Here is a 24385-nt window from a genome sequence, read left to right as displayed (position 1 = left end):
GGAATTCAAGACCAGCCTGGGCAACACGGTGAAACCCTGTCTCTACTAAAATACAAAAAAGTAGGGCCGGGCGCGGTGACTTACGCCTGTAATCCCAGTACTTTAGGAGGCCGAGGCAGGGGGATCACGATGTTAGGAGATTGAGACCACGCTGGCTAACATGGTGAAACCGCATCTCTACTAAAAATACAAAAAATTAGCCGGGCGTGGTGGCGGGCGCCTGTAGTCCCAGCTACTCAGGAGGAGCTTGCAGTGAGCTGAAATCGGGCCGCTGCACTCCAGAGCAAGACTGTGTCTCAAAAAAAAAAAAAAAAAAAAAGAAGTAGCAGTGTGGTGGCGTGCGCCTGTAGGCCCAGCTACTTGGGAGGCTGAGGCAGAAAAATTTCTTGAACCCAGGTCGCACCACTACACTCAACCCCGGGCGACAGAGCGAGATTCTGTCTCCAAACAAAACAAAACAGAGATTTAGAGACAGAGTAGCTTATTGAATTCTCAGCACCAGAATGCCATTCTAGGGTTGTCTGGCTTCAAAGCCCAGCGACCACACTGCTATTTAAGAATGCTTTTGAAGAATATTTAATGATATGAGGAAGACTTACAAAACTGTTTTTACAAAGTTATCTACGTGTGGATTTTATTTACATGAAAGAAAAAGTCACAAATCTTTTGATGGTAGTATAATAGAATATTAAAATTTACTTTTATTTCATTCTAAATATTCTACATTCTGCATGTATTCTCTTTATAATCATTTTGTAAATTCAGGATACTGTTGTAAAGATGTCAGCTCCTTCCCAAGGAAATACCACTAGTTAGACGTATACACACATTTTTTTATGTTGAATTGAGATTTTACTTGGTAATGAATCATTCCCTTTAATCTACTCTTCTAGATTACTGATCTCTCATTACCCAACTATCTGATGGCATCTTCGGTTGGACTGCTTCCTACCCAGCTTCTGAATTCTTACTTGGGTACCACCCTGCGGACAATGGAAGATGTCATTGCAGAACAGAGTGTTAGTGGATATTTTGTTTTTTGTTTACAGGTGAGTTTAAGGCCAAGGGTTGTCTCTTTTTTTTCTCTCTTTTTCTTTTGGTATGGCATTGCTGATTTGAGAGATTTCATTGAAAATAATAGGAGGGTTTTTCCATTTTAGATTTTTTTTTCTTAGTTCTTTTGGTACTACCTCATATTTTGACAACATTAAAATTTTTTAATTGTGTGGATATATGCAAGTGTGCAGAACTGAATTGATACAGAAAAATCCTCTTAAAGAGGCAAAAAGAATGACAAAAGTAAGATTATTTTTGTAGTGATTATTTTCAGAGTCATCACAAATCAAATACTGTATTTTGACTTTGTGTGAAATGTGCCTGAAAATAATTTTAGTAAGATTGGGCAGAGTTGAGTGTTTATCTTGTTACTTTATATTCAAATTATTGAAACTCACCTGTTTGCATTTTTTAAAGTATTATGTTGACAATGTAAATTTCTTTCTAGTACAATTTGATGTGAAACAAAAGATTTGTTTTAAAAAGTATTACCTCATAAAAATGTCTAAGGTTTTCTATTACAAGTCCAAATAAGACTTGTGTAATGGATTATTATTACCATGCAAATTGTAATATAGTTTGGGGCACATAAAATTTTACATAAGAGGTTGATGAAAGAGGAAAATACTGCCATGTAGGCAAATTTCTTTAGAGCCTTTAAATTTGCATGCAGAAATAGTTAAAAATTTATTTGTGATTGATTTTATTCCTGAGATTTAACAAAATAGAAAATCGTAATTTTTCATGAACTAGTGAGATGATGATGATAGTTAACCTTTATTCCATGCTTTATATGCCACATATTTAAGCCCATTTAGTCCCTACGAAAACCCTAGGAGGTACAGATGTTTATTATCTTGAGCTGGTTATTTATTATACATCTCTTCCCAAATCTGCATTCAGTGACATCACATTGATAGTTTGAAATTGCCCATGATGGGAATATTTACACCATGGGAAATGGCAAGTGCTGTAAATCAAGCCCCCTATCTCTGATCCACAAGAACTGGTTCACAAAGACACCATTAGATAGTAACTTGTTTAAAGTCCCCACTAATAAGTGGTAGAGCCAGGATTTGAACCAAGGTGGTTGGTTCTAGAGATCATGCTCAAAACCAGTAGAATATAGTCAGACCTCTGTATCCATTGGTTCCACATTCATGGATTCAGCCAACTACAGATTAAAAATATTTGGGAAAAAAATTAAAAATAACAATATAACAAAAAATAGCACAAAAAAGCAATGTATTGCAATAACTACATAGCATTTACATCATATTAGGTAGTATAAGTAATGTAGAAATCATTTAAAGCATATGGACGGATATGCAAAAGTTATATGCAGCTACCATGCCATTTTATGTAAGGGATTTGAGTATATGCAGATTTTGAAATCTGGGGGGATCCAGGAACTGATACCCCACAGATACATGGGACAACACTATACTCCTCTAAGCAAATAATACTAATGAGATGGTCCTCCAGACTTACTGGTCTTTTAACTTATTAGTTTTAACTGTTACTGAGTATATGGTACCATATTACAGATTTTATTTTGGTGGCATTATTCTCAAGTTTTTGAGACTCTATTGTGTTTAAAATACTATGATAAAATAAAGCCAGAGTTAATTTTCTTTGTGCTTACGAGGTACAAGTTTAGTACATAAAGTAAAACCATGAATATTTACATTGAAATATTGCCCAAATAAAGCTTATCAATAAAAGTACTTGCTTTAAGAAAAATTTTGTAGTATGTTGGATATGTAGAGTCAGTTTTTTTCTTTACTTTTTTCCCCAGAGCTATATTTTCTTTAGATAATCTGAATCTAAGTTAAATGTTTATGTTACAGTTGGTTTATTTATATTAATACAGCACGCTAATCATACAAAGTTAAACTTTCTATGCATTATATCTATAGCACAGTATATCATTTATGATCATCCTACAGTACTGTAAAATTAATGTGTATCACGTTCTCAGACTTTTTTAGTATGAAGTTAAGCATATTTTTTTTTTAGTTTCCTGAAAATAAGTAATCTATTTGAAACATTTTTTCCCTTTGACTTTACATTTGAGTAATTAGAATCCCTCATTGTTAATAGCTTGGAGATAACTTTTACTATTTAAAACTTTTTATGTGTCTTAGTAAATTATTCAACCATAGTCAATGAAGTTCATGGTACTTTTTAAACTATAGAATCTTCTTTTATTTAGTGATTTCTCACCCTTTGGTTAAGCTGGCAGATTTAAGCTTAGAATACAAAACAGTGGGGAAATCACATATTTCTTAGCCTAGGGATTTATGAAAAGAAGTGAAGACATGTTTACGCTTGCTTGATTTAATTGATATTAGTTACAGCTTAATTTGTATCAGGAGGCATTTAATGCAGCTTACAAAATATATACAAAAGAATAAGAAGATAGCTTAGGTTAAAGCTAGCAGAATAAGTATATTCATGAGATTCCTCATATTTTCTAGAAATGAGCCACAAATTTGCCTCTGAGTTTTATGGCTGCCAACCTAAAATAAAGCAGTACAAAATAAATGTTCATAGGAAGCCACAACCATTTCTTGTATAGTTTGATTATCCCTTATCCGAAATGCTTGGGGCCAGAAATGTTTTAGATTTTGAATTTCCTCAGATTTTTAATATATTTACATTATGCTTACCTGTTGAGTATCCCTAATCCAAATGTCTGGAATCTAAAGTGTTCGAATGAGCATTTTCTTTGAGTGTCTTGTTAGTGCTCAAAAACTTTTGGTTGGAGCCTTTGAGATTTGGAATTTCTGGATTAGGGATTCTCAACCTGTACTGAAATCCAGCTTAGATTCTGTGGTCTATTTAGTTACTCTTCCATGCCTGTTATTTTTCTATGTACCTACCAACCGAAACCATCCAAGTTTTATCTGCTTTGCCCCTATTCTTTTGGGGAAGTCATGTAACCAAACGGATTGATATTTAACTCATGGTTGCAAATCTTCACCTAGTTTCTCAACACTACCCCACATCCCATCTCTCTCCTTTGTCTTCTCACTCCCCTGCTGTTGTCTTGAAATAGTTAATTATTTTAAACTATCTTCACTTCTCCTCACAATTTGACTCCTTCACTTGCTTCCCTCTTTATTGTCAACAGATTACCTCTCTTGCTTAACAGAAAAATCAGAAGCCTTCAACTGAGAAACCCCTGAATTTTCATATGAGAAATCTGTTAACTTCTTATGTTCCCGCCCCTGCTTAGCCTGCTTTCCAGTTAGCATTAAGAGATGCCTGTCTTTCTGTGTGACGCATGACCTTCTGCCTGTGTTTGATTCTTTGATTTCATTTTAATAAGAAAACTTTTTAAAAAATTGACTATACCTTCTGTTTCCATTTTCTAAATGCTTTTAACACTTCACTTGGCTAAGGAAGATGGGGAGGGCTTGTTGGGGGATTGTCCAAATCATCAGGCCCTGGGATCAGAAGTGCAGCTGGGAAAGTCCCACTTAAAGATACAACCATTTCACCCTTGCTATCTGTGGCCCTGCCACTTCCTTCCCTCAAACTGCTCTTTTTAAGGCTGTCAGTAACCTTTTCTAAATGAGATGCACTTTCCAGTTCTCATCTAGCTTGACCTGTTAGCAGTCTAAGACTCTTGACAGTGTCTTCATTATTAAAACACTCTTCCCTTAGTTTGTTTGATACCAGTGTCTTAACTTTTTTTCCCACTTGCCTGGCTTATGCTTAACTTCTTCCTTTCACCCCTTATATCTGTGTTTTTGAAGATTCTAGCTTAAGTTTTCTAGTCCTACTCTGAAAACTTTTTTCTTTAACAGCAAATCCAATTACTCTGATGGTTGCTGAGATGTGCATTTGGGTAAAGATCCTCCCCACACCCTCATCCTACTCCCCAGCACTGTCTTTAGCTCAGTCCTCTTTCTATAGCTTCAGACCCATTCCCTGACATCCGTGAACTTTTTTGGATATCTAACAGGCACCTCGAATTCAGCATGTCTAAAACAGAACGTAGCATTTAATTCACAACGCACCCCCCCCAATATTTTCTTCATCTCTTTAAATGGTGTTTCCCTTTATTGATATGTAGCAAACGTATGAGTTTTCAGTAAATATATCTTGTTTCTTTTAAGAGAATTAACAGAAAGCAATTACAGAATTTAAAGACCCAGCTTTAAGATGCCTAACTTATTTACAATTTTACTGAGTGATGGGTACTCATTTAATGGCACCCCCTAGCGCAAGTTCCAAGTTCCTCCCCTCTCACATTTACCATACCCCAAGTATGCTCTGCTTCTATTTTCTCTTCCCCAACCATCCTCAGCACTTGGATTTAAAATACTTTCCCCATAAAGCTTATGTTATAATTATGGGTAGATTTCATTGAAATTGTATTATATTTCAGCATCACTTTTGGTTACAGCAGCCTTTGTAAACTTGCTGGGACATTAAATAACACCTGCTGTATTTGCTCCAAGTCCTAAAGAACTGATTTATAAATGAACTTTGGAATAAAACTCATTTAGAAAATGTACACTGCTTAGACATTCTGAGGAATTGTACATAGAATGTTAAAGTGGGCTAGGTGCTGTGGCTTACCCCTGTAATCCCAGCACTTTGGGAGGCCGAGGCCGGCAGATCACGAGGTCAGGCGTTCGAGACCAGCCTGGCCAACATGGTAAAACCCCGTCTCTACTAAGAATACAAAAATTAACTGGGCATGGGAAGCATGCATGTAATCCCAGCTACTCAGGAGGCTGAGACAGGAGAATCGCTTGAACCCATGAGGTGGAGGTTGCAGTGAGTTGAGATTGTGCCACTGCACTCCAGCCCGGGCGACAGAGCGAGACTCCATCTCAAAAGAGGAAAAAGGAAAAATGTACAGAGGGACCATAGCTTCCTATAAGACAATGAGAAACTGAAGCTTCCCTAAATCACATCACTAGTGAGTAGCTAAGCTAAGACTAGAAACCTAACTTTCAATTTGATCAGTGTGATTATTTTTTCTAGTATCCCTTTGACTAACATTTTAAAATAATCATCGTATTTTCCTCTGATTTTGTTTTTTCCTAAGTATAGGCAGTTTCTTGTTCACAATCTCTTGTTAATTTCTTTGGAAGTTTATTGGCATTTCATTTTTTTAAGTGGTCCATAATACTTTTAATTTTGTCTGCACCAGATAGTTCATTGTAAATGGTAGTGCTTCTCACTAAGTTGGCTTAGAAATACCTATGGACATTTATAGTCATGCAAAGGTATAATACATTAATTATACCAACAAAGTTTAGCCAGCTGTTACCTCTGTTGTAGACATTTTTTATTCCTTGAAGAAAGCTTTTTGGCACAAAGAGACAGGTTTGGCTTGTATCAAGTGAACCAAAAGGAATGTGTGTTTTCCTAATACCGTGTCATGGTTACCTGTAGACTTCGGTCCTCCACTCCCAGGAGAAGCAGCAAAGGAAAGAATAAACAATAACTGTATGTAAACTATTTAAAAATGTATAGCCTTTTACCTACCATCTTTGAGAAGCACCCGGTTTGAAGCATTTCTAAACCAAATATTTATTGGATTTATCTTTTTTTCTGTATAAAATATTGATAACTGTAATGTTTTATTTTTATTCACAGATTATTATAAGTATAGGCCTCATGTTTTATGTAGTTCATCGAGCTCAAGTGGAATTGAATGCAGCTATTGTAGCTTGTGAAATGGAACTGAAGTCCTCTCTGGTTAAAGGCAATCAACCAAATACCAGTGGCTCTTCATTCTACAACAAGAGGACCCTAACATTTTCTGGAGGTGGAATCAATGTTGTATGATTCTAATGAGATATGTGATTGTCAAGAGCCTAGTGTGCTGTCTAAGGTCTAGCAGTCACTTCACTAGTGGGCAGAGACAAGTTCTAATTGTATTACGGCACAAACAAAACTGACTCGTTTTTAAATTGCACAATTTTTTTTTTAAAGCAAGAATCATTTTCTGGATATGTAAGTGTAAATGTAGATGCAAATTTGGCTGCACCTCTTTATCATGCCTGTATTGGCCTATAGGTCTGCACTTTAGTGTTTTTTAATTGTTTTATTTCTGGGTATTTACGAACAGAGAAATAACCCAAATATTATTTCTGATTAGTGTCTTTATTTATAAAGCCCATGAGTTATTTGTATGCATATTTCCTACTTGTAAAGATGAGTAAAAGTATGCAGTTTTAAATGTGTAATATTATTGGATGTTCTTTGCTTTGGTAGTCTTTCCAGAAAGGATAAACAGTGGGTTTTGTTTTGTTTTGTTTTATTGTTTAAGTGGGACCACTTAGCTTCCCATTTCCTTACTAGTTAGAGAACAGACATTAATTTTCAGTGGAATGTATTTTTGCAGGCATCATGTTGTTACAGGGCCATTTACACCTATTCACAAAGCTTAAATCCTACCTTGTGGGACTGAAGTGCTCTTAAGATAACTGTTTATTTTCACTGTGTAATATGCAAAGCAAAAGGGAAATTATTTAGTGGGTAGTGACTCAAAATTAGAACTCTTGTTCTAATTCATTTACATTGGCTTTACCCTCCTTAGATTTTTCATCAAAGGGCTGTCCCATTGCAATCTTACTAAAACATTTTGTTAAAATAAACTTTTTTCCTTTTTATATTAATAATTAGGCTTTTAAATAAAAATATTATTCGTTTAAAATGGTGGGCTTACCATCATTGAAGATGTCACTCAGGTGGCCTTGTTTGATCAAAACGCCTTTTTTAAAAACCAAGCTTTAAAAACATGTTTATAATTTCATGAAGTACATATATATTGTTCCCATAGTCTTCAGCTTTAAAACTATAAATATGATATTAAGTTAATGCCCAAATTTGTGTTATTTGCCCTACTTTAAGTAAGTTTATTTTCTTTGTTTTTTCGGTACTTGTTTTTCTCTGATAAGACTCAGGAATTCTGAAATGTGAAATTGTCTCAATTCTTTCTCTTGTAGCATGAATCAAATGTATTTATTAATAGCACTTACGACTATAGAATATAATTTGGCATATGATTCATATTACATATGTATTATTCATTTATTTTATTTTAAAAATAGTTTAATTATAAACTTAATGAGTTTTTTTTAACAAATGAGATTATAGCTATTAATGCAAATTTTCTGGTAGGTATCTCTTTTATTGCTATGACGATTCCAACTTATCAGAGACCTCCCATTTGCCTTTTCATCATGGTAAAAGCTTTGTCCTCATCTACTAAAGTACAAAGGAATTATTTGGAAGCAGATTATTTTAGTCTTATGCTAGAGATGAATTTGTTCATTTTAATGGGTGATCTTTTTTCCCTATCAGGTGTAATTGCTTTCCTTTCCTTTATAATGTGTAAGTTTTCTCACCTTTGACTAACAGTAAAGTTCATTTATATGTCCATACCAAGAAGACTTCAGTGCAAATACTTTGAGAGCACCTGGGTCTACAGGACATAATTGGCCTCCAAATCCTCTTTTCTTGTTAATAGTAGGAAAATAGATATAGTATTGGAATACCCTTATTCTTTTTTGAGTCCTAATTACTCATTTCTTTTTCTTTTTTCTTACTTTCTTTTGAATCCTAGTTGCTGGTTTTTAATGATTTTAGTTTAACAATCCCAACCAACAATACATTTGATTTATTTTTTTCTGTCTAACCTGACAGTCTTTTTCGTGTGCTTCTTGTTTGTTGGTTAGTTTTTGTGAAAAGAATCATTATTTAAGATCACTATTTTCATACTTGTTTTACACTTCACGTATTTGGAAGTGCATTTATTTACTTAGCATTTGTGACTTGAATAATTTCACCAAATGAATACTTTTTGATAGTTTGTAATGAGTTCTAATTGTTACACTTTGCTTGGTACTTATAATAGATATGTAAAGGTAAAAGAAATAATTTTTCTGTATTCTGCCAATCTTAATTTTATATAATAAATCATCCATTTTTTTCTTAAAATAGTATGGATTGACTGTTTCTAAAATACCAATCTATGGCTGTGGTTTTTCTTTTCTTCAGCATTTCCAGCATCCAAGTAAACAGTAGTCCCTTACAGTCCTGCTACCTGCTGGGTGAATTTGGTTGCTGGGTTTTCAGGTTGCATTCACAATAAATCGTGCAAAGCATTGCCATGCCTTATTTACTCCATTTTTAATCCTGTATCCCGGATTTATGGCAGCAACACACATCTATAGGGTACTTTTATGTTGTCCAAATATTGCTGTCAGTCATATATACTTATAAAATGTCTCCAGTCATGTATATTTATAGAAATGTCAAATTTCTCAGACTGTTAGAGTGCAGTATAAAGTTGCTTAATGCACACTTACAAATGGTATATAATTTCTGAATCTTTTGAAAGATGTGTTCTTTTTTAATTCTTTGGGCGTTTTCTTAAGTTTTGCATATTTTTTGGTTTATTGTTAATGATTTTGTTTACTCTTTGCCAAATTTTGTCATGTAGGTTATTTTACAATAGCACCTTTTAAAAGTGTATATACTAATTTACTAAGTATATTCATGTCCATTTTTATTTGATCATCTGATTTGTGAAATAACTTGAAATTTGTACTGTTTGGTTTGTGAAAATAATATTACCAACTCTCTGTCATTAGAATGTGTATTTTATGTTCAGAAGTGACTGGGTTTATTCAGAGCCAGCCATTCTCTCCCTTGATGCACTTTGTAACCAGTTACAAATCCTTTTAGGTGGCTTTTGCCTGATAGGGTCAAGTGTATTACTATAAAACATTTTTCTTCTTATGAAGCTATTAAGTTCATTAGTTACTCTTATTTCCCCTTGTTGTAATTAAGTGGTGCAAGTACAAGCATATCCCCAGCATTCCTGTGTGTGAATGTGCACTGCTGATTTGGACTGTTCTTGAGAAACGTGCTGTGACTTACATATGTCAATATTTATTGTCTCTAGGGACATCTTTAGAATGCTTGAGAAAGTCGCTAGGTGTGTGCCAGGTTGGTGCAGGTAAACCCATGCTGTTCATAGCCAAGCAGCATTTGCAGAGAAAAGGACAGTTTTACATAGACCCCAGGAAAAACAGTACTAACCTAGTTGATGGCCTTGGTGGTGGAATTTTGTTTCAGCCAGAGGCTACTCACTATATCAGAATGATGTTCAGTATAACACTATCTGATTTTTAGATTGGCCAATTTCTGTTGTAATCAAGTATTTAGTATATAATTTTTTAAAGTCATTGCTTTAATCTGAAAAGCCATTAGAAGGGAGAGGAATCACTGTTCTACAGGACATTTAAAACTCAGGAGTTCAAATAACCTCACATATTGAACATAAACTGTTAACTTACTCCACAACTTAATTCTAACCTGATACTTATGAATTGCAAAGTGATTGCTGCAAACTATTTTCTAAGGTGGCTGAAGATTTAAAATAGATCATTCTAAAGGGAAATCAGTAAAATGTCTTGATAATTGGTATCCAAATCACTTGTGTGCCTGAGAAAATAAAAGGTAATATTTTACTTCTCGCTTTTCTTTCTTTGTCTTTATATTTTAATGGATGTAGAGACCTGACCCATGAGAAGCAGTGTTTCAGGGGATAGGGAGGATGTGCTCCTAAAAATGAGAATGTTGATAATTGACGCTCCATGGGGTGGTTATGATTCTGGAAGAAGCCCTAAGGAGAAATGGTTCTGACATCTTAAATTGGCACTCCAGTTTTTTCCTACATCTTTAAGTCATGAAATGCCACCTGCCAAACAATTGTTATTCGTTCATCCCAGCTAGTGGCAATATTTACGATGCTTTTCATAATGTCAAAGGACTTTAACCAATTTAATTTTCTGTTGATCTCTACCCTATTTCCATGACTGTTTCCTAAAAGCCGCATTCCATTTGCCATAACATTTTCATCTTAGCACCAAGAACAATATTTGTCCTTGTCTATTTGTAGAAGCTCCAATACCGTTGTATACCTTTTGTTAGCCATTTTGGACCAAAATTATTTGCTAGTTTATAAAATGGGCCACAAGACGTAGCTACATGTTGCAGACTACTTTCACCCAGGTGGTGTAGAGGAGCATTCGTCATGACGATAAGCATTTTGACATTGTGGTGTGCTTGTTATTCAAGGTTGTACGATACTGTCTGCCATGCTTGCTCTTCTTGGTTGACAGTGCCTATTAGCATCAGGAGTGTGGGGAAAGTATGTATTAGTGGTATACTGTATTATAAGTTAAATATTTAACATTTATGGGGTAGCATTATATGCATGGTGATATTAAACAAGACATATGTATATAGTAAATTTATATTTAAGCACTCTGCCAAGTTTCAACCAAGTTGATTATCCAAACTGCTAACTGATATCACTGTCTTAAATGTGACTTAGTGTTCTATAAGGTCACCTGCTAGATGAAAGACTCGAAAATCCTAAAATATTCAGTGAAGTTCAGTAAGAAAGAGTGAATAGAGTATGTATTGAACAAAAAAATAATAATTCCAAAATTACAAAAATTTTAGAGTACAATTTGAGTGGTATGCTTCAATGTAAGTACGTTTATCCTAGGAGACATAAAATTCATGACCACCACAAAGTAGGAGAAGCTAAGAGGGAACTCTTTGGTTCTGTCTTTGTTGATTGTCAAGCCATTTTCAGTAAAGTGATTTTGGCCTGTTTCATGCTCTAGCTCTTATAGTCCTGTCCTAAGTTGACCTTGGCAGGCAAGGCAGGAACTGAGTTATTTTCCACTAGTTTTTTTTTTTTTTTTTTCTTTCCAGTTAATTACTCTGATTTTAAGTAAATTAGCTGGTTTTGTATCATCACATTTCTACTTTATACAATAGAACAGCTTTGTTTGGAATGAGCATTTCAAGTAGTTTTCGTAGCAGAGCATTAAATTATTAGATGGATTTGGAATAGGTTCTGGGAACATAGAACCTGGGTTTTTCCTTCGCTCCACTTGGTGCTGAGTGCATATAAGGCCTTGCTCTCTGGTGGGGGTCTTGGCAGAGAAAACCAGGACAGGATTTTCTCATACATGGGCTGGCAAGTGCCAGGGGAAAAGACTGGAGAGCAGATCTTGAAGATCTCTTTGGCTTTCAAATTTGAACTTCTGAAGAGAAGTTTGATATTGTCCCCACCAAAATATGTCACTTCTCCCTTCCTGACCCCCAACAAATGGCCGAGAAGGAGGGAGTGTTCCCTGCTGCCTGAGAAGAGAATTCAGGAAGACCAGAGACAGAGAAGCTTCCTCCAAGAAACTCAGCCTGCCTGCTTCATGTTCCACCACTGACATTTCTGATGTCTTATATTAATTGCAGCTTTGTTCTTAGTGTCAAACAACTGGAAACAAAGTGAACTTTGTTTTCAGCCCTTCTCTTATGAATACATTGTGATAGATCCACACAAGGAAGATTGAGTAGCTATCAGAAAGGATGAACTAGATGTATTCCAGTGAGTTAGAGACGTTTCCAGGAAGTATTGTTTTGTGAAAGAAGATGCAGAAAGCTGTAAAAATATTGCATTTTGAAGAAAATGCCCTTTCTTCCTTGGTATGTGTGGTTTGTATGCATGTGAATATCTGCATCTCCTCATATAGTATTAGTATGGATAAAAATATGGAAGGAAAACTAGTTTAAGATGGATTTCTCTGGTGGGGGTGGAAAGCTGGGTTCAGGGATTTGATGGGGATAGAATGAAGAGGAGAGAGGGGGAAGATAATAAAGCCAAAAAGGAAGGGAAAAAATCAATTATTTTTAAGAGCAAAATGGGCCTGTATTTCTTTCACTGGCATGTTAGAAGTCATTCTTTTCTTAAAACATCCCAGCTGATAGTTGTTCTGCCCAAGTACTTGAGGTGATGTAGTAGAGAATTGAAGAGTGTCCTTTCTTAAGGCCAGCTACTAGTATTCAAACACCAGGGCCACTGTTTCTTGGATACATGATCTTGAGAAGTTAAGAAGTTACTTCTGTGTTTCAGTTGCCTCACCTGGATGATGGTAGCCTAGCTTAGCTCATGGAGGTGATTGTCAAAATTACAGAGTTTAATACAGTTATGTGTTGAGAGTAACACTTGGTAGGTAGCAAGTACACAGTAAGCATTAGCTATTATTACCTGGCACCAGCTTGTTCTTAGGCATTGAGAAGCTCTTTCAGTATCTGAGTATTTAGCAGATGACATATGGGCTAAAGTAGGACAGAGTATTAAAAGTTACCTGGCTCCTGTCTTTACAGAGCACACAATGAAGGTAGAGAGACAACAAATATAACAAAAATAACAACAATACGATACTTACAGGGTAAAATATCAATGTAAAAATTACTATAGCACAAACTGAGTGGTGAAAGGAGTACTTAAATCATTGCATGTGGGGCTGGTTGGGGAAATTTTCTTAAAAAGATACGTTTTTTACCTTGTTTTTGGTTTTTGCAGGTAGGAACTATAAAGTTCATGGTACTCAAGGGGGTCTCTGACCAAAAAAGGATTAAGAAGAATTGAGGCAAAAGGTAAAAGTCATGCAAGTAGGAACTTTTTTCAGGGTGGTGTAAACAAATGGATTTTCAGTCTAGTGAGTTTTTCCTCAGTTGACTACCACCTCCACCAGCACCTTTAAAAAGTTGTTCAGCTAACACATAACTTAGACTCATTTGATTCATATCTTTTGAGTTATCCAAGTTATTTCCTTCATAAACAATTAAGGTTAAGTTTATCGAATTCTTGTGATTTTTTTATGTCAATTTTTCGGTTATCTGTATATTCCCATATATTATTAGTGGGAAAGTAAGATTTAAATTTTCTGAATTTCCACGTAGTCATTTTTTGAGCAAATGGAGAAAATAGGCTAGATATCAAGCATTTGTTAGGCTTTGGGGTTACAGAAATAGAAATAACACTAGAGGGATTCTCAGTTAGTGGGGAAGGTAGAAAAGTGAAGACACAATTACATTAAAATGTGGCCAACCAGGTCTATGATGACGGTTTCTACTGTAAAAGCAGAAGAATAAGGTAGAAATAGGAGCTGTGGTGTAACTACTCAGTGTATTTTTCTTGCCCACTGCCCAGATAGAGCTGATTAAGACAGGAGAATTGTAATAAAGAGTTCAATACACATAGAGCTGGCTAAATGGGAGACTGGAGTTTTATTATTACGCAAATTAGCCTCCCTGAAAATTTGGACACTAGGGTTTTTAAAAGATAGTTTGGCAAGCAGGGGCTAGGAAGTAAGTGTTGCTGATGGGTTGGGGATGCTATCGTAGGGGTACGGAAAATGGCCCTGTGCATGGAGTCCGCTTTTGGGTGGGGGTCAGAGAACTAGATAAGTCAAAAGTTACAGGCTCAGGTGGGGCCATCCTGTTGTCAGAAGAGCAAAAGCCTAAAAAGACATCTCAAAAGGCCAGTGTTCTGTTTATAATAGTGATGTTATTTACAGAAGTAATTGAGGAAGTTGTAAATCTTGTGACCTCCAGAATAATGGTGGATATTTGTTTATGCCTATGTTTTAGGAGAATTTAGGACCCTCTCATTTTTTTTTTAACTTGGTGGATATTTATTAGTTTTATAAAGGTGGTTTAGTTTTGGGAAGGGCGATTATTATTTGAACTATAAGCTAAATGTTTTTTTCCAAAGTTAGCTTGGCCATACCCAGGAATGACCAAGGACAATTTGGAGGTTAGAGGCAAGTTGGAGTTGGTTAGATTGGATCTCTTTTACTGTTATGAAAGTTGACATAAGTTGTTATAATTTTTGCAAAGATAGTTTCTGTCCTCCCTTTTGGGTTTTGCCATACCTTATTCTTAAGGTGTGAGCTTTGGATATTCTATTAGTCTGTTCTCATGCTAATAAAGATATACCCAAGACTGGATAATTTATAAAGGAAAGAGGTTTAACTGACTCTCAGTTCCACATGACGAGGGAGGCCTCACAATCGTGGCAGAAGGCAAATGAGGAGCAAAGTCATGTCTTACGTAGTGGCAGTCAAGAGATCGTGTGCAAGAGAACTCCCTTTTATAAAACCATCAGATCGTGTGAGACTTATTTACCATCACGAGTATAGCACAGGAAAGACCCGCCCCCATGATTCAATTACCCCCATCCCACAGTACGTGGAAATTATGGGAGCTACAATTCAAGATGAGATTTGGGTGGAGACATAGGCAAACCATATAATTCCACCTCTGACCCCTCCCAAATCTCACGTCCTCACATTTCAAAACCAATCATGCCATCCCAATGGTCCCTCAAAGTCTTAACTCATTACTTAAAAGCTCACAGTCCAAAATCTCATCTGAGACAAGTCCCTTCTGACTATAAACCTGTAAAATCAAAAGCAAGTTAGTTACATCCTAAATACAATGGGGTATACAGATATGGGATAAATACATCTGTTCCAATTGGGAGAAATTGGCCAGAACAAAGGATAGGCCCCATACAAGTTCAAAATTCAGTGGGCCAGTCAAATCTTAAAGCTCCAAAATGATTTCCTTTGACTCCATGTCTCACATCTAGGTCATACTGATGCAAGAGGTGGGTTCCCATGGTCTTGGGAAGCTCCATCCCTGTGGTTTTGCAGGGTACAGCCCGACCTCCTGGCTGTTTTCACAGGCTGGCATTGAATATCTATGGATTTTCAGACGCCTGGTACAAGCTTTCAGTGGATCCACCCTTCTGGGGTCTGGAAGACAATGGCCCTCTCCTCACAGCTCCACTAGGCAGTGCCCCAGTGGTGACTCAGTGTGGGGGTTTCCACCCTACATTTCCCTTCTGCACTGCCCTAGCAGAGGTTCTTCATCAGGGCTTCTGCCTGGACATCCAGGCATTTCCATACATCCTCTGAAATCTTAAGTGGAGATCCCCAAATCTCAATTCTTGACTTCTGTGCATCTGCATGCTCAACACCATGTGGAAGCTGTCAGGGCTTGGGGCTTGCACCATCTGAAGCCACAGCCAGAGCTGTATATTGGCCTCTTTTAGCCACAGCTGGGATGCAGGGCAGTAAGTGCTGAAACTGCACAAAGCAACAAGGCCCTGGGTCCAGCCCACAAAACCATTTTTTCCTCCTAGGCCTCCAGGCCTATGATGGGAGGGGCTGCCGTGAAGACCTCTGACATGCCCTGGAGACATTTTCCCCATTGTCTTGGCGATTAATATTTAGCTTCTTGGTACTTATGCACACTTCTTCCGCTGGCTTGAATTTTTTAAAAGAAAATGGTTTTTTCTGTTGCATCATCAGGATGCACATTTTTCAAACTTTTATGCTCTGCTTCTCTTTTAAACATAAGTTCCCATTCCAAACCATATTCTTTTTGAATACAAAAAACTGGATGTCTTTAATAGCATCCAAGTCACCTCTTGAATGCTTTGCTGCTTAGAAATTTCTTCTGCCAGAGGCCCTAAATCATCTCTCTGAAGTTCAAAGCTCCACAAATCTCTAGCACAGGGGCAAAATGCCACCAGTCTCTTTGCTAAAACATAGCAAGAGTCACCTTTGTTCCAGTTCCCAACAAGTTACTTATCTCCATCTGACACTGCCCCACCCTGGACTTTATTGTCCATATTACTATCAGCATTTTGGTCAAAGCCATTCAACAAGTCTCTAGGAAGTTCCAAACTTTCCCACATCTTTCTGTCTTCTTCTGAGCCTTCTTAACTGTTTGAAGCTCTGCCTGCTAGTTCCAAAGTTGCATCCACATTTTTGGGTATCTTGACATCAGTGCGCCACTCTCGCTACCAATTTACTCTATTAGTCTGTTTTCACACTGCTAATAGAAACATACCTGAAACTGGGTAATTTATAAAAGATATTTAATAGACTCTCAGTTCTGCATGACTGAAGAGACCTCAAAATCGTGGTGGAAGGCAAATGAGGAGTGAAGTCATGTCTTACATGGTGGCAGGCAAGAGAGCATGTGCAGGGGGACTCCCCTTTATAAAACCATCAGATTTTGTGAGACTTATTCACTATCATGAGCATGGGGAAGACCTACCCCCATGATTAAGTTACCTCCCACCAGCTCCCTCCCACAACATGTGGGAATTATGAGATCTACAATTCAAGATGAGATCTGGGTGAGGACACAGCCAAACCAGTCAGAGATGGAAAAAAGCCAATGACTGCTCCAACTTCCTGCTGACGGGGGCTTCGTTGAGATAGGGGTTAGTCCCAGGGTAAGAGAAATGAAACTGCTTTGCAGCTGTCTGCATGCCTAATATAACAAGCAAAAGTTCTGGCTGCAGGAGTTCTTGTAGAATTCATCTGAAGCCCTGAGAGATCCTGATGAATAGCCCTGAGAGCCAATCAGATATGGGTTTGCTAATAGAGAGAGATTAGGGTCAGAGGTTGTTAAAAAGACAAATTGGGATAAACAGGAAAGAGTAAATTTAAATACACCATATCTTTTATAGTCAATTTTTAGTTCTGTGACTAGATCAGTTAAACAACTGTGTCTCATTTCAGGAGGTTGTAGATGGACTAGGCCTGTAGGTTGTAGATGGGTTGTTGAAGGCAAATGTTTTTAATAAAAGGCATTTTTATAGAAATAAAAGGAAAACAAAGGTAATGTTGGGCACAATTTATCCAGATATTAGACTCAAAGCATTTTTAGTTACAGAGGAAAAAGGTGTGGCAATCTGATCTGACATGATTTTCTTGCCTGTATTACAAGGAGTAAGTTCTAGCTTTCAAGGTCTTAGGGAAAAGTAGCAACCTAGCACTTTGGGAGGCCGAGGCAGGCAGATCATGAGGTCAGGAGATCGAGACCATCCTGGCTAACATGGTGAAACCCCATCTCTACTAAAAAAAAAATACAAAAATTTAGTTGGGCGTGGTGGCAGGTGCCTGTAGTCCCAGCTACTAGGGAGGCTGAGGCAGGAGAATGGTGTGAACCCAGGAGGCGGAACTTGCAGTGAGCCGAGATCGCGCCACTGCACTCCAGCCTGGGCGACAGCGCGAGACTCTTTCTCAAAAAGAAAAAAAGAGAAATGGAAGAAAAATTTGAAAACATTAAGTTTAGGGACTTGTAGCTTGTAGCCTGGAAAGAATTCAAGATTTGGTCCAAATTGCAGAAAATAATAAAAACCCCAAAACAGTGGCCAAGACTAGAACCTAAAAACAGATGTATTATAGGTTTTTTTATTTGAAACATAATTTTTTCTCTCGTTTCTATTTTATTAATGACAAATCATAGTAGGACAAATTTATTTGCAAAATCAGTCTAAGTTTTTTTATACTTGGCCTGATTATTTACATAAAGTACAGCAAGAACAATTATTTGCCATATAGGCTTTCTAAACATTGGCTTTGCTGGAATTTTTCAAAATAAGGAATTGCAGATTTGAAAGTTTAAAGCCTTGAGCCAGCCATGGATTTATCTGTGCCTATAAATACCTGTATGAATTGGATAATTTTTCTTTTCTCCAGGTCCCAAGATAACTTGAGGCTCCCAGGCCTATCAGAAAGTGATTTTTTTTTTTTTTTTTTTTTTTTAAATCATAGGTCAGAAACCCTGTATAGGGACTAGGTAGACAAGGTATTAAGTTAATTTTTTCAAGTGGCTTTTATCAGCTCTGTAAGTCAGTTTGATTCCTTAAAGCAGTCTGTTTATATTTGAAAGCATGCCATTCTAGTTAAAGCCTTGGTAAAATAACCAATGGTGTCTTATCATAAAAGAAAACAGATTTTTATTGAAATTATGCATGTAACTATACTGTTATAAGTTAAGTATATGCTTACAAATAGTTTTTAAATTCTGGAGAAATAAGATAGAAAGAAATATGTTTTAACTTTTACTCCCATGAGTATACCCTGTAAATAGCTTAAAAGAAAAAAGTTTTCTAGACTGCAAAACAAAAGAATTAGCAATATGTTAAACAAAATGTCATAAATATTATTTGTCTTTTTTGTTTTGTTTTGTTTTCTTAAGAGACAGAGCCTCCCTAAGTTCCAGGCTGGTCTCAAACTCTTGGGCTCAAGCATTCCTCCTGCCTCAGTCTCTCAAAGTGCTGTGATTACAGATGTGAGCCACTGCACCTGATGTTGGTCTTTTATTAATTCAGTCCATGCAATTGCTGTTTTGCTCAATATTGGACCAGGAGTCCTCATGAACACACTAGCTCTCTATGACAGTCCTGGAAGGTTTTTTTTTTGTTGGTTTGTTTGTTTGTTTTTTGTTTTAATGGCACAGTCTCTACAATTATCAGAAACCTGCATCCAACAGCACCCATTAGCATCTTATAGCTGGTTTTAAACCGCCTTTTGAAAAGGATCAAAACAAGACAGTTATCTGTGGAAAACAAAAGTTAGGACAGCCACAGTTAAAGATGCAACTGAAAAGGAAGCATGGTCATTTTTATGGTACATAACCATATAGTAATTATTATTTATAACATATACTCAGACGTATCAGAATTATAGGAAATGTATATAATTTTGGAACACATATTAATAACACATTTATTGACTGTAGCCAAAAAAGTTGAATACCATTTTATATTTGACAATGCTTTCTGTATGATTTTAGTATACCAAATCAGTCAAATATGTCTCTTTTGGACTTCAGGGGACCTAATATTTAAAAGTTAATGAGGTCAAAAAAATACTTAAATCAGAATTTGATTTTGGAATGTTTGTCAAATATCAAAGGTTTAACACTTGATAGCACAAAACAGAATTCTAGGTCATTGTAAGTCATTTACTTAGCCAAAATGATAATTTAAAATTTCAAAAAGGCAAAAATCTTTACTTGTTAATAGAGAGGAGTCTTAACTTGTTAAGACCAATACAGATAGCATGAAGCCAACTGAATCTGTCTTTTCTCTCTCCCCTGTATTTAAATGACAAATAAAATTTATTTCTTAATATTATGAAAATCTTATTTAAAAGAGAAAGCCAAATTTTAATTTTGCATTAGTATATTCTTAATGTTAAACTCAATTTTAATAACATTTTATAAATAAATATGTCCAGTTTTAATTAGTTTGACTATGGAGTATAATTTTTATAAGTCTTTTTATAATCCTTTCTAATTTTTTATTAAAGGGCAGATCAGTGCTCTAAGGAAACTGTTATTTAACAGATGGACCTAGATTCTGGCTCTGCATCAGTATACTCTTTTAATATTTTAATTTATGGAAAAACTAAGTAATATCCTTTTAATTTTGGCCAACTTGCTTATATACAGAATTTTGTTAAAGCCAATTAATTATAGTTCTTTTATGTATTTTGGTAACAAAATGTATACTCAGCATATATAAATAGACAGAAGCAGATCTGGTGGGGGGATAAGATGATGATGATGATGATTATTATTATTATAATTATTATTGACACAATGTCTCTGTTGTCCAGGCTGGAGTGCACTAGCATAATCATGGCTTATTGAAGCCCTGAACTTCTGAGCTCAAGCAATCCTCCCACCTCAGCCTCCCAAGTAGCTGGGAGTACAGGTGCACACCACTGTACTGTGTCTGGCTAATTGTGATAAGATTCTTTATTTGTCAGTTTTTAAGTTTTCCTTTTTGACCTCAGACCATTAGTCTCTTGATTATCTATTCTCTGACCTAAATAATTGTCAGCCAGGCAATTCTAAATTTCTGTTTTTAAATGGATAATTTTTAGGTGAAACTAAATAGAGAATTTATATTTTATTTAAACCAAGGGAAAATGGTGTGGATAAAAGTTTAGTCAAGATGACCAGGAAAAACAGACACTCCTACACAGGGAGGTTTTTTTTTGTTTGTTTTATTTATTTTTTTTTTTTGAGACAGAGGCTTGCTCTGTCACCCAGGCTGGAGTGCAGTGGCGTGATCTCAGCTCACTGCAACCTCCACCTTACACAGGGAGAATTTTTAAAGATGTTTCTTGATTGGATTATTGGCTTTTAGGGTGGAGTCTTTTAGGCAACTGGGCCAGGAAAGCATGCAGTTTTTAGGGTCCAATAAGTAGGCACAGCAGGAAGGCAAAACAGATCCCCAAGATCAAGGATCTCATTTTTACACCAAATCCTGGGTCCCCAAAAGAGGGAAATACTACAAGACAAGACAGTGCAATGATTCCACAGTGTATCTCATTGAAAGGACATTTCTCCTGGCTGCTTGGCAAACCAACGCCAATCGGCCTATGCTATAATCACCCCATCTTCCATTCTGTACCTTCTAGGTGTTTATAAGCATGCTTTCCTTATCTAAACATACAAAGAAAGACGTACAACCCTGTGGTGATCATCGTTCACTGGAAGCAAGTGATATCAGTCATTTAAAAAAGTATATCTCCTATCTAGCTATTATACATTAAGGTTAAATTTTCTCATAATGCAGAGTAATCCTGGTGCCCCCAAAAGTCAAAGAGAATAGATACAGTGGAAGGAGGGACAAAGAGGAGTAAATGAGAAACAGAATTCAGTTGACGGAGAAGTTTTTACAGAGGGAGAGCAAGCGCCTTAAAACAATATCTGTACCCATATAGTCCAAATTAAATCAATTTTAACTACATAGGTTTCAAAAAAACAATCCTTTAAAAAATTTCTTATTACCAGATTTCAGCAGGAAAAAACAGTGGATATTGTTAGCTTTTGAATTTTTTACCAAAGGTAACCTCCCAAATAAAATTAATAATCCTTAACTAAGGCTATGACTTAACCACGGACACATGAGGTGTCTCCAAAGAGATGGCAGGTAAGCTTTACATGATCTAAAATCACCCTTAAGGTAGCTCAGGGAAAGAAAAATTTAAGACAGCATATCAAAAGCTGTACATGGAAGAAAAACTAATAAATGGCAAAAGTCCCACAATTTTTAAACTGGAAAGGACTCATTCCCTAATCTGGGAATTGAGCTCAGGCCACCATTGTGAAAGGGCAATGCCTTAGCTACTGAGCTACAGCATGGGACAATTGTCATTGCTCTCCCAGAAGGAGTCTAGAGTGGTGTCATTTTTAAGCTTGTAAAGGATTTTAACTGCTCAAGAGAATTCTTAAGGCTAGCCATGACATGAACCCGAAAATTCTTTCCCTTCAAATGGCAGAGACCAAGAGAGAGTGCCTGCATCTGGTCACAAAGTCAAGTTTTTAAGGACATAAGACAAGAGGGAAACCTCATGATTTTGTTTCAGGGATGTGCAGCAAAGTTTGTATCTGATCAGTCTTCAGGGTGGGTTCGAACAATGGGTTTATAGGGGTCTAAGGCCCACATTCTATCCTATGGTACCCCTCTCCACAATAGAACAACACAGACAAATTTATGGCACAATATATACCAGATTTGCTACAGCCTGTGTCTAGTCTCACAAATCTTGTTTCCTATTAAAACCTTGCAGAGGAGACATGTTTCTTACCAATTCATTTAGCTAACTGGTTTGCTCAGATAGAGGCCAGAAGCCTGCCTGTTAAGCCATTCTTATCCTTTTGCCAGTTTGACAGGTTTCCAGTTTCGCTTTCTGTGAGTGACTTTGGTGACCATGTTTGCTGTGCCATAGATAAGAGGGACCAAGCTGCATTACAAAAGAAAGTCATCCTTCTCCACTTCATGGAACCATAGGCAAAAGCCTCTCAATTTTCATGGGGGAGCTGAATGAACATCTCTTATTCTGACTGGAACAAAATACACATAACAAAACACACACCAGTCACCTCACTCAGCACCTGAGTATTGACCTGGGAAGCCTCAAAGTTGCTCCTATTGGACCTTGTCATCCTTGATCTACTCAAAGTGGGGTCAGATGATTTCTGACCAGGAATTTCAACAAGTGGTCTCTGGGCAAGATGGAAGGGCAGAGGATCACGCTGAGTTAGACCTGTTGAGCTCCTGCTAACAGTTCCTTCAGGGCTCACCGAATGTGACATACCAGATAAACTATGAGAGGCTGCTAGACTTCAATCAGCAATTCCTTCAGCGATCTCCTCTACATAAACGCAGACAACAAATTAAAGACACAAGACCTTCCAAACCAGATTCCAAACAAGAAAAATATTCCTCCAAACAGGTCCCCTATTCTCCATACATTTGGGGAGAAATATCCCCAAAGCAAAACTCTTCCTACAATCTAGGGAGACCCAAGCAGTCCCCATGATAGGCTATAGAGCCAGACAGTCCCTGTGATGGGAAAAATGGAGGAAAAAAATAATAAATGCCTCAGAGAGGCCAACAGATCAAGAGAAGTAAGGGGGTATTGACAGTGTCTGGAATACTCACCAATATTTCTCTATTGCGATTAGATCCATCCACTATGGGTCAATAGCAATTTGCTGGTAGCTGCAGTGCCAGAGATAGCCCTTAGTCCAATAGATTGAGGTGGCCATTTGGGCTGACCTCCAGACCCATCACCAGTGAGGGGCTGCCAAACTGCAGGCAGATGCCTGCAACAACTATCCCAGATGAGCTCCCAAATCTGTAACTACCCAAAGGGTTTCTCTTGTCCTCTGCTGAGATGAAGCCAATTTATCAAGACAGGAGAACTGCAATAGAGAAAGAGCTCAATACACATAGACCCAGCTAAACAGGAAACTGGAGTTATTACTCAAACCAGCCTCCCTGAAAATGTGGAGGCTAGGGTTTTTCAAAGATAGTTTGCTGGGCAGGAGCTAGAGAATGGAGAATGCTGATTGGTTAGGGATGTAATCATAGAGGTATGGAAAATGGGCTTTCTGCATTGAGTTCACTTCTGGGTGGGATCCACAGGACCAATTGAGTCAGAATCACAGATTCAGGTAGGGACATCTGGTCGTCAAAAATGCAAAAGCCTGTAAAGACATCTCAGAGGGCCAGTCTTCAGTTTTATAATAGTGATGATATTTACAGAAGTAATTGAGGAAGTTGTAAATTTTGTGACTTTTAGAATAATGATGGGTAATTGTTTAACTGTGCCTATATTTTAGCAGAATTTAGGTCCTTTTTTTAAATCTAGTAAATGTTTATTAGTTTTATAAAGGTGGTTTAGTTTTGGGAGGCGCTATTATTATTTAAACTATAATCTAAATTTTTCTCCTAGCTAGCTTGGCCCACACCCAGGAACGACCCAGTTTGGAGGTCAAAGACAGGATGGAGTTGGTTAGATTGTCATAATTTTACTGTCATAATTAGTGTTATAATTTTTGCAAAGGCAGTTTCGGTGGTAGGGACAGAGGGCACTGGGGGTGGGAGGGGTTGAAACAGAGTTGGAAGGTATGCTCCAGCTAGTGATTGCTGATTTGAATTTGGAAGAAAAAAACACAAATTGTCCCAGGGGAAAAGAGGAGGAAGGGTGTTTTAAAAACAAAAGCACAGGAGAGATTGGCAAGTAGTTCAGAACAGCTAGAATATAGAGGGCTAGAGGGGGTTATAGAAATGAAGCTGGAGATTTGCATATGGGGG

General features: G+C 36.9%; 1 protein-coding gene across 4 annotated transcripts in view; it reads left to right on the top strand.

The window, feature by feature from the left end:
- Nucleotides 1-24385, top strand: part of TMEM64 (transmembrane protein 64) — a 124393-nt gene that overhangs the window by 14031 nt on the left and 85977 nt on the right. The window contains exons 2-3 of one of the 4 annotated variants that reach the window (XM_045398482.2): nt 894-1049; nt 6679-10565. The exons of 2 other annotated variants lie outside the window; for them this stretch is intronic. In XM_045398482.2, coding sequence (XP_045254417.1) covers nt 894-1049; nt 6679-6870 — 348 coding nt within the window. In that variant the 3' untranslated portion in view covers nt 6871-10565. Of the gene's footprint in view, nt 1-893; nt 1050-6678; nt 10566-24385 lie in introns of those variants that run through there. One more of the 4 variants, XM_045398483.2, reaches the window with a different exon arrangement.

Source organism: Macaca fascicularis, chromosome 8, assembly GCF_037993035.2.
Source record: "Macaca fascicularis isolate 582-1 chromosome 8, T2T-MFA8v1.1".
Lineage (NCBI taxonomy): Eukaryota > Metazoa > Chordata > Mammalia > Primates > Cercopithecidae > Macaca > Macaca fascicularis.
The sequence above is the reverse complement of the archived record's forward strand: the minus strand, read 5'-3'. Positions and strand labels throughout refer to the sequence as shown.